Source organism: Channa argus, chromosome 20 (genome assembly GCF_033026475.1).
Source record: "Channa argus isolate prfri chromosome 20, Channa argus male v1.0, whole genome shotgun sequence".
Lineage (NCBI taxonomy): Eukaryota > Metazoa > Chordata > Actinopteri > Anabantiformes > Channidae > Channa > Channa argus.
The window spans coordinates 20167643-20179069 of record NC_090216.1 but is presented as its reverse complement, the minus strand read 5'-3'; the positions used below and the strand labels follow the sequence as shown (position 1 = coordinate 20179069).

General features: G+C 40.6%; 1 protein-coding gene across 1 annotated transcript; it reads right to left on the bottom strand.

Annotated features, from left to right (window-relative positions):
• Nucleotides 1-122: 122 nt before the first annotated feature.
• On the bottom strand, nt 123-8882 carry gps1 (G protein pathway suppressor 1). The gene is made up of 14 exons (XM_067487238.1): nt 8719-8882; nt 6401-6493; nt 6014-6195; nt 5175-5339; nt 4225-4360; nt 3874-3951; nt 3659-3719; nt 3302-3387; nt 2237-2331; nt 2050-2155; nt 1851-1931; nt 1540-1677; nt 1318-1452; nt 123-536 (listed from the first exon to the last, which is right to left on the bottom strand). Exons 1-14 carry the CDS (start codon nt 8749-8751, stop codon nt 462-464), a joined length of 1464 nt encoding a protein of 487 aa, XP_067343339.1. The 5' UTR covers nt 8752-8882; the 3' UTR covers nt 123-461.
• Nucleotides 8883-11427: the final 2545 nt, after the last annotated feature.

Sequence of the window (11427 nt, the reverse complement as noted above, 5' to 3'; positions counted from 1 at the left end):
TAAAAAACCCCAAATCCCTACCTACTTCTCATTTACCCTAAAATAAGATGTTCCAGCTGTTGATTGACTGGATTGACAAAGTGTGGCACTAAACAAATCAAACTTATAATAACCAGGACATGTTTGTTGGGTGTTTTTTATTTTATTTTATTTTAAAACCGAGAGCTCCATCATGTGTAACACAGCAAAGTGCATCACCTTCCAGTTACATCCTAAGTGCTAAGCATTCATCAAAGCACATTTTCATCTTGTTCATATCACCACATCAGACTAACAAACCTTCTTTTGCCCACATCATTTGATAGGAATTATTTCAGAACATTAGTCTTTAAATTGTGTCTTTTCTGTCTTTCACTCAGAAACAGGAGGTGGGGTGGAGGGGGTTGGTGATGAGAGATAGGTAAACCTTGCATTCCAGTCTACAGCTCTCGTCAGCAGAGACCATGAAGAGGACTTCCTGCTTACATGTTGGTGCTCATCCTGGTCTGGCTGTTAGCTGGTGTTAGTTCACCCTGGCTTCCCTCTCTAGGTGGAGACTAAGGGGGGACAGCAACACAATATTACACCTTTTAGTTGCATCTGTGTTTCACATCAAAGCTGCAACACCATGATTATGATGCAGCACAGAGGTAAACATGTTTCTGTCTTAACTTTAAGACATGTTGGTGTATTTTTATATATTTAGTACCTGGTACGTTGCCACAAGGCATTGTATCTTACTGCAATTACAATTAGTCATTTAGCAGACGCTTTTATCCAAAACTTCTTACAATTAAGTACTAGGAACAACTTGGGGTATTCAGTGTCTTCCCCTGAGACAATAAGACTTCCACGAAGATCAAGAGTCATACCAATGACCCTGGGGTTCCGGGACAACCAACTGAGCTACAGCCACACCACTGTGTAACAGTTTCATTATATGGTGTTTTATGTGTTTGATGACCGCCGGCACACAGCATATAGAACAAATGCACCTCGGCATAGCTTTCTGTACCAAACGTGGGACTTTAGGGTATTTCTAATGGCAAACTTCAAGAGAAACAGTTAAGAGCTAAATCTCTAATGCTACCATTTGGTACAAGCCGTGCGCTAATTAAACAAGTGTAGGCAGATTTTACTGGTGGCATCCGTCCCAGCAGGTGTGGCCAGCAGCTGGATGTTAGCTACAGTAAACAGTGAACCTGCATCCATTGTAATATTTAAAACATTATGACTAGTCCTGATATGAGAGTTTGCTAACTGGAGAGATTCACATTTCACTGCTGTTGAGATAATAAATATAGTATAAGCTGTGAAGAAGGATTAGAAACATTTTACCTTGACATGGATCTGATTGCGCAGCACAGCAGCCCGGAGGATCATGGCTTTCGCTCGTCTCTGGAACTCTTTGCCCATATGCAGCGATTTCTCAAATGTTGTGCTCCTCTGGTCAACATCTCTCGCATACAGAATCTATCAATGTGTCAGAACACCAGTTTGTAATGCCAGGAATGACAAATGACTAATTTAAACTTTTTCATGTGTGCGTGGATTTTTAACCTTGCTATGGGAGTCAATACGTGCATTGATGAGCCCCTCTAGTATGAGCTGAGTGAGCTCGTCTTCCAAAGCGGCTACTGTGGTGTTGAAGGCCTGAGCCATCTTCGTCATATCTGCTGACACGTATGGGCTGAAATACTAACATGCACACATACAAACAACATTCAAATGCCTGTTACACTATTATGCAGCAGTTACTACATGATATTACAAAATTAAAGAAGGAAACTAAAGAACTAAATGAAATAAATAAAAATAATTTAAAGAGACGGGTTTTCAAGTTAGAAAGACAAGACAGACATAAGTCTCACCTGAATAAGAGCCCTGTTCCTAATCTGGCTGTACAATGTCTTGACATGTGGCGCCAGGTACATGTCCAACAGGAGGTTGTCCTGGAGAAAAAAGGAGTCTTATCTCAATTCATCTAGTCAAAAACTATTAGGTAACATACTACAATAAATCCTATGTACATAACTATAATATGTGTAGCACCAATCTTTCTGCTCAAACCTTCATTTCATCCAGCAGCTTAAGACAAGATGCATACTTGGACTCATAGAACTTAAAGATGATGTCACGGATCTGTGGTTCCAACTCTAGAAATAACTTAAAGGAGCTGAAAGAATTAAATACATAATTATTACACCTTTCTAGTCAATAAAAAGGTATCTAGATGTGTTATTTACCAAACTATTACCTGCTTGATATGACATTACGTTGAAGCTCCTGCCTGTCAAATGTGGCCAAAGCACACAAGCCCCCATACACAGCTACATTACTGGGCGATAGGAGCTGTAAAGAAAACACAATCAAATTACTGCTCTGACTGACTGTACAGTATTCCAGACAATTTCATATACTAATATTATCACTCACTATTGTCACTCAAAACAAGGTTTTTCACATATAGGCATTGAAAGTGTCACCTTTTCCCTGACAATCTGCCAGTTTTGCTGCAACTTCTCATAAGTTGTTAATGGTGTCTGATTACAGTATACATCTATAGGTGGCGCTCATGAAGCATAAGACCTGACCTCTATTAATTAAAATTTTTTTTTTTGTCCTTTCGGCTTATCCCGAGAGCTCAGGGTCGCCACAGCGGAACAATGTCCGCATGTTGATTTGGCACAGTTTTTATGCCGGATGCTCTTCCTGACACAACCCTCCCCAATTTCTACCAGGCTTGGACCGGCACTGCACAGCTGGGGAGGGGAATGGGCTGTTAGGGGTTCAGGGTCTTGCCCAGGAACACGTCGACATATAGTCAGGGATGGGGATCAAACCACTCACCCTGTGGTCCTTGGACGACTGTCTTTTAACAACTGAGCTAATAATAAAAGAAAATAAAGAATAAAAATAAATAAATAAAAACCCAGTCAGGGTTTACAATAAGTGTATAGGTGATTAATACTGAGTTGAAATTTGGCGTCAGTTCAGCTATTTAATATAATGTATTTTGAGTACCCCAGCCAAAACACAGGGAAGTGGCGAATAGGAGGAGAGTGATGTTTGTTAAAATAGAAAGGTCACTGGTTTTAAATGAAGAATTGTGTCATCCTGTGGAGTGGTGTGTCTGACTGATGTGTTTTCAATAGTTTTTTGAAAAACAATGGAGACCTATGGCATCAATGAACAAGTGAGTACAGGCTATAAGATATAGTATTTTCCTGCATTCCACAAAGAACAAGCTGCGATACATCAAGTATATTGGAGATATAGCCCACCCCTCGGACCATGGCACCACTAGTTGACATCAGCTCACCTCTGGGCAGTCACAGTGGTCAAAGGAAGCCTGCAGGAAACATTTGGCAGCTGGTTTGTATTTTCGGGAAGCCAACTCTGCCAGCCCTGAAATACCACCCACCAAAAAAAAAAAAAACAAGCAATTAACACAACGGCCACTACATTATATATTTTATGTATATAAAGATACATAACTGCTCTACACAGATAAAGCAGCTGAGGGTGGCTGTCATTTAATCAAAGTATAAGAAAGTAGTTATCAGACGTATATAGAAGACACGAGCAGCCACAGCTACCAGGCACCAACCTCTTAGCTGATCTTCCAAGCGCACTTAACAATGGACCTAACTTTAAACAGAGCATAACGCCATCTTACCTGCAGCACATTTTAACTTGGTGAGGACTGCTTGATTTTGGCTATCTCGCTCTCCTCTTTGCTAAAAACAAAAAAATAAAGAGAGAAATGGTATTACAATTAGGCATTTATCAAGCTTTGACAAAACCTTAAAATATTACTTTACTGGAAGCCCAAAAGTAGCTGAAAGGTCTGCCACAACTCTTAAAGGCTCCTGTGTGAGGCTGGATTCTTACCTCTGCAATTTCTGGCGTTGATTCTGCCTTGTTGACATAGCTCAGTACATGGGACCAGTTCTGGAGGTAAACACTAACCTGTGTGTACAGGGGAGGTCATTTACTCCTACACGTACTTTGTTTGCTAAAGTTTCATTGATGAAATTACACTGCTCTAGAACACATATTCCTGAATTAAGGTGCTTGATACTCTAAACTACAGGATCTACAAAAATCTCTGTATATATTTACAACTATAAATAATGCTACTTTTATGTTGGAATCGAACCAGTGACTAACAAGCCTCTGAAACTCAGAACAACTGTTTTTAGAATGTTTACTGCCATATGTTATGATTCTATCCTTCTGTACCTTGATGACATTCAGACACATGTTAATCACATGCTTAGCACTGGTGCAGTAGTCTCTGGCTCGGGAGTAGCACTTGAGGGCATTACTAAGGTCACCACAGTCCAGGTAGTGGTCTCCTAAGTCATCGTGGCCTCTCCTGACCACGTAAGCAGGTGAAAAGCAGATAAAATGGTCAATGTAAGGTAAAATGCAATGAATCAATTTAAATAAAGACTGACCAGTAATTAGTAAGCTTTCTAATAACTAAAGTTAGCATATCGACTAAACATTCTTCTTACACCATCTGTCCTAGTGTCTTAAAGGGCAACTTTACTCATTTTCAACTTGGTTTCTATGGCTTTAGATTAGGTTGTAAACGTACCTTAATGCTTTAAACTTCCCTCTGGCTGCACTATATAAAAATAATTCTCTGCTTCTAGCTAAAAAGTTCTCCAAATGACATCACTCGGAGGGGTTTTTCATCATTACGAGTTCAGAAGATGTCATCTGGAGTAGCACTGGAAAAGCAGGATGATAACAGATTAAAGACTTTGAGCAACAATATAACAAAATGTGAACTGAAGGTTACTCCGAGTAATGTCACTTGGAGTTTTCCAGCTAGAAGTAGAGAGATATTTTAATATAGGGAAGTGTGAGGGAAGTTTAATGGCATTTATTTACATGTACTACTTAAACTAGAACCAGAAAAGGAAAGTTCATTATGATTAAAGGAGTCCTTTAAGTGGCTTGATTCTGCAACCACACATTGTCCTGTGGTGTTTAAACCTACAAAATGCAACTTAAGTTACTGCTAGCATGAGAGTTAAAAATCAAGTTCAAGTTTCAGTGAATTACTATTTACATACTATGAATGCTGTAAACAATCAAAAATCACTTTTTCCAAGACATATACGGATTTTAAAAATGCACCTGTATACAAATAATAAACCAAATCGCTTTTGACATCATACCTGATGCTCTCTTTAATAGAGTTTCCCTTGTAGTTCTTCAGATCAGTATCGAGTTTCTCCAATTTGAGGAGAGCCTTTTTCCTTGTGGACTCAGCCCAGGTGGAGTCTAGGGGAGGAGGGACAACCACACCTTCAGGAACTGTGTCTGGCACACCCTGCACTTCCCTAGAGGTGAAAACCCCCCATAGAACAATTTGCATTAGTTCATTTAGTCATTTATTCATTGATTTATTTCATTCCAGGAGAGTAATCTACAGTTCTTGTTCTTTGCAAAAATGTATTGAAAAGAGGATCTATAGCTAAAGCTATAAGTTGACTTATTGAAACCAAAAGTTAACATTGTAGGAGATGAGCACTGGCTTTAAAAGATTATTATTTGAAGACTTATTTGGTTGAAGTCTGATATTATCTTCAGGGTAACTTTTAAATACATTTTTGCACACATGTAGGATTTTTCATTTTAGTGAAATATCAAAAAAATAAAAAGGGTTGTGAAGATTGTAATTCTCCCGCAGGGTTCATACAAAGGTATTCCAAGTTGTATAAGCAACACAATTAAATTATAATGTTTATGTAATTTATATAATTACTGAAATAGGGCAAAATTTGGGGGTTTAATAATAGATACAGCAGGGAGCACAGGCAAAACCTGAGACAATAGCTGTGCAATAATTCCAGAATGTTTGCAATAATAATGATAATTATTATTACTAATATTACAATAATGAATTATTGTCTGGTATATACACGCGATAAAACAAGCTACATAATGTTTCAACAAATGAAGATGCACGTTTTAAAAAGCTCCACACTGCCAGGGTAGCAAAACCTATACTTACCGTGTGGCCTCTGTTAGTTTGCGATGAATTTCTTCATAAGTGTCAACATTGAAGGTCCTCTGGACGAAGGTGAGGGCCATCTTTAGGGCTTCCACCCGGAGCTGAGGGCAATGCTCAGCAATGAACTGAAGCCTCTCAATTCGCATTAATCCACTGTAGCTGGTCGCATATTGTTCCAGGTCCTAAACAAAAGGAGAAACGTGACATCTAATTAAAGCCAAGTGAGAACTATTCCAATTAAATCTGTTACATTGCAAAATGTGTTACAAACTCCTTTAATGCTGATATCCTGTGTTGCTATGTGCATAATTATGTTTATGATTGTAGCACCATGACGGGCAGTGTGAGTCTAAACGTGTGTATAGAAAGCATTTGTCAGATCAATACCAGTGTTGGGTTTTCAACTATGTAGTTGGTGTCAGGAGCATTCTGCTGGTCCTCCTGGGGGTCTGCATCAATCTGCATGGGCTCCACTGACCCCTGAGAGAAACACACCAGGTACAGAGTTTACAGACAGCTGGGACAAACTCCCCTACTCCGACAATCCTTAACAAGCTAAAGGATTTAGATAATAGACAGTATAAGGTAAGATCAAAATGGTAGGTGAACAACAGATCAATAGCTTTCGGCTTGTCCCTTCATGGATGGCCACAGCGGAACGTGTCCTACATGTTGATTTGGCATGAGTTTTTACACCTGACACCCTTCCTGCCGCAGCCCTCCCATTTTTTCCGGGCTAGGGGCTGGCATCTGCACCAATTTAGCCTTTGATGGCTGGGCGGGGCCACACCTGGTGGGGTGGGATTTGATTCTCACTGTCTTCTGCATCCCAACCCGATGCTCTACCCTTTGAACCACCAGGCCCCTATAATAGGTACACCTTTATTTATTTTGGCCTTTCGGCTTATCCAGTGGGTTCAGGGTCGCCACAGCAGATAATTTTATGGCATGTTGATCTGGCACAGTTTTTAAGCAAGATGCCCTTCCTGATGCAACCCTACCAGGCTTGGGACTAGCAATCCACAGCTGGAGATGGTGATGGGCTGCCGGGGGTTCAGGGTCTTGCCCAGGGATACTTTGGCATGTGGTCAGAAATACACAACATAAAATACAAACAAACAATATAATAAATGGTTTCAATAATTTTGTAAGCATTCAGAAGATTATACCAATAGTATATAGAGTATTATAGAATAGACTGAAACACTGGAGACCATTTACTGTGAACCAGTCGCAACAACCTAATGTCCTCAGGCTAAACTTTCTGTTGTCTGGGCTGATGCTGGCTGGTTAATCTCAAGAAGCCATTATTTTTAGGAGCATAAGCTGTTTACAGTTTAAAACATTAACAAACATGCCATATAGAACAAGTGACATAATCTGCTTTTAACATTTTATTGAAACAGTGGATTTTAAATTCATAATTTACATTGGGGTTTAGACATCAAGCATGATCAACTTTAATGGATTTAACAGTGTTCTGCTGTTTCTGAAAGACTGAGGTGACATAATTGCAATGATTAGGCAGGCAGGTGGATGCTGAAGTATCCAGGATCTAATCCCAGCCCATGCAACAGGTGTCATTGAACAAAACACTCAGGTCTAGTTCACCTGCCCACTATCCCAGGGTTAAATGCATGTGCTAAATTTCATTGTAAAATGTATGTACACAATGATGAAAATAAAGCTTATATTCTATTTTTCATGGAAAAATTTGGAATTGTATTGGAAACGTTGTCCTTCGCAAAAGATATATACTGTATGTAGATGCATTTTAATTGAGGACATTAAGATTCGCAGCGCTTCACCAGTTTTGTTCTTATTTGGGTGTCAGGTTGGGGAGACCCTCGGCAAAATATTCGTGTTACCTACGTTAGTGGTTTATAAGGCCAACAGGCTAATGAAAAGAAGGTGCATACAAATAATGCGACAACTTGCTAAACGAATTGTCAACATTGTGCTATTGAGAGCGATTCTGGAGAAACAGGAAGTTGACGTTAGCTTTCATGAGCTGCAAGCTACAATGATAAACACATTTCAGCCTTAACGTTAAGAGTTTAGCCTGTTTTACATTGGCCGAAGAATCCCACTCATCTCCACTTTAATGAATCTCTTTATTGTGTTCACAGTATGAGTGAGCATAACTTTAAAGAGAATGCATTACAACAATACAATCTCTTTCGGTTAATGTTGTTAGAGGCCTGCTAAGCTACCACAGTTAGCATTGCCAGTCTTCAGTTCAATGGCTAAATGGTTGTTTGCCCACCAAACTTAAATTCCTTAAACGTTATATGAAAATTTGCCGCTAGTCCTGAATTCAACACAATTAATTCTAATGTTCCAATAAGCTCATTAGCAAATTGCTCCCAAGACCATTAACTACATAGTTAATTCGTTCTTTAACTAACGCTAGGCTACGTTAACGTTTCAATATAACATGTAACATTATCACTTTTAAACAGACGTGTCATTTTAAAACTGAACTCTGATGACGTCACAAACTGAGTAATATATCCAATATAACAAACAACTGCTGTTGCTGCTCTCTATTACCACAACCATTAATAACATTAGCTTCCCCTGCAGCTTAGCCTTGCTAACTACGTTACCTGCTAAAGCTAAGGTTAGCTAGCGCTAGTGGTACAGGTCAGTTGAAAACATTTCCTGGTTGTATTTGAAATACACAAAAAATGGTTAATGCTTACCTGAAAATTAAACACTTGCACAGGCAAAGGCATCCTATTATTTTTCTCTGGCGTCGTCGTCGTTACGGTTTTGGAGAAGATGAAACATAGAAATGTTGATGTGCAGCTAACGCTTCAGCAGCTGAGCCTGAGTGTAGATTGCCGCCGGACTATGTTACGGCCCCCGAGAGGGCGCAATTTGACGTCTTAACACTAGGACATGATCGAGCTGCAGGGTAATGACCGAATGTTTGTTTATTTCATGTTTTTACTGAAATCGTTTTTTTTTTAAATACTACTATATGACATATTTTTGTATTTATTAAACATTATGTTACCCATGTAAATGTACACTAGAGAATAAGCAAAAACAAATTTATGAACTGTAATATGTTTATTTGTATTTACAGTACACAGTATCCATCAGTCATTCTGCCTCATCATCATGTCTTTAGCCTGGATCAGGCCACAGGACTTCACATAGCTTTCTCAAATTTATAAGTCAAGGTCATTTTTGTCAACAAGTGTCCTCTAATCTTTCTTTCTTTTCCTTTCAGCTGTTTCCTTTCAGGAGACGCCACAAGCGAATCATGTGCCTCCATCTAACTCTATCCTCTGCATCCTCTTCTCTCACACCAACTAACTTCATGTCCTCTCACTACATCCATAAATCTCCTCTTTGCTCTTCCTCTAGACCTCCTACCTGGCAGCTCCAACCTCAGCATCCTTCTACCGATATATTCACAGTTTCTCCTCTGAACATGTCCAAACCACCTCAATCTGGCCTCTCTGACTTTATCTCCAAAACATCTAACATGAGCTGTCCTTCTGATGTCCTCATTCCTGATCCTGTCCATCCTCGTCACTCCCAAAGAGAACCTCAACATCTTAAGCTTAAGCCTCAGTGCCACTGTCTCTAAACCGAACAACATTGCTGGTCTCACCACCGTCTTGAACATCTTTCATTTCATTCTCGCTGATACTCTTTTATCACACAACACACCTGACACATTTCTCCACCCGTTCCAACCTGCTTGCACTCGCCTCATCACCTCTTTTCCACACTCTCCGTTGCTCTGAACCGTTGACCCTAAGTACTTAAAGTCCTTCACCGTCTTCACCTCTGCTCCCTGTAACCTCACGTTCCACCTGGGTCCCTCTCATTCACATACATGTATTCTGTCTTGCTGCGGCTAAGCTTCATTCCTCTGTTTTCCAGAGCAGACCTCCACCTCACTAGATTTTCCTCCACCTGCTCCCTGCTCTCACTACAAATCACAATGTCATCCGCAAACATCATAGTCCACAAAGATTCCTGTCTAACATCATCTGTCAGCCTGTCCATCACCAGAGCAAACAAGAAGGGGCTCAGAACTGATCCTTGATGCAGACCCACCTCCACCTTGAACTCCTCTGTCACACCTACAGCACCTCACCACGGTCTTACAGCTCTCATACATGTCCTGCAGCACTCTAACATACTTCTCTGCCACTCCAGACGTCCTCATACAATACCACAGCTCCTCTCTCTGCACCCTGTCATACGCTTTCTCTAAATCCACGAAGACACAATGCAACTCCCTATGACCTTCTCTGTACTTCTTCATCAGCATCCTCAAAGCAAATACTGCATCTGTTGTTCTCTTTCTAGGCATGAAACCATATTGCTGCTCACAAATGTTCACCTCTGCCCTTAGCCGAGCTTCCACTACTCTTTCCCACAACTTCATTGTTTGGCTCATCAGCTTTATTCCTCTGTAGTTGCCAAAGCTCTGCACATCTCCCTTGTTCTTAAAAATGGGCACCAGGACACTTTTGCAGACCTTGGTAAAGATCTTGGTAAACAAACTAGTCAGAAACTCTACTGCCACCTATCCTAGACACTTCCATACCTCCACAGGTTTGTCATCAGGACCAACTGCCTTTCCACTCTTCATCCTCTTCAACGCCCTCCTCACTTCACTCTTACTATCTTTGCTACTTCCTGCTCCACACCAGTCACCTCTTCTACTCTTCGTTCCCTTTCATTTTCCTGATTCATCAACTCTTCAAAGTTCTCCTTCCATCTTCCCATCACACTCCTGGCACCTGTCAATACATTTCCATCCTTATTTTTAATCACACTAACCTGCTGCACATCCATCCCCGTCTTTGTCTCTTTGTTTCACCAACCTATACAAATCCACCTCTCCTTCTTTAGTGTCCATCCTAACATACAAGTCCTCATATGCTCTTTGTTTGGCCTTTGCCACCTCTATCTTCACCTTACGCTGTATCTCCCTGTACTCCTGTCTACTCTCTTCAGTCCTCTCAGTGTCCCACTTCTTCTTAGCTAACCTCTTTCTCTGTATACACTCCTGAACTTCCTCGTTCCACCACCAAGTCTCCTTGTCCACTTTCCTCTTTCCCGAGGACACACCGAGTACCTTCCTACCTGTCTCCCTGATCACATTAGGTGTAGTGGTCCTGTCATCTGGAAGCACCTCCAAACCACCCAGAGTCTGTCTCAGCTCCTTCCTGAAAACTACACAAAATTCTTCCTCACCACCAGAGTTTTTTACACACCACCATCGTGTGTTGTCTGGCTACACTCTCCCCTACCAATAATTTACAGTCACTGATCTCTTTCAGATTACAACGTCGGCATAAGATGTCGTCCACCTGAGTGCTTCTCCCTCCGCTCTTATATGTCACCCTAAGTTCTTGCCTCTTCTGAAAGAAAGTGTTCAC

Bases quoted from the DNA above. Each gene is read 5' to 3' on its own strand.
- gps1 (XM_067487238.1), bottom strand. From the start codon at position 8,751: ATGCCTTTGCCTGTGCAAGTGTTTAATTTTCAG. The intron at 2,332-3,301 runs GTGAGCTGATGT...TTTTCTTTACAG, and splicing joins ACCACTGTGACTGCCCAGAG to CTCCTATCGCCCAGTAATGT. The intron at 1,678-1,850 runs GTGAGACTTATG...TGTGCATGTTAG, and splicing joins GGAACAGGGCTCTTATTCAG to TATTTCAGCCCATACGTGTC.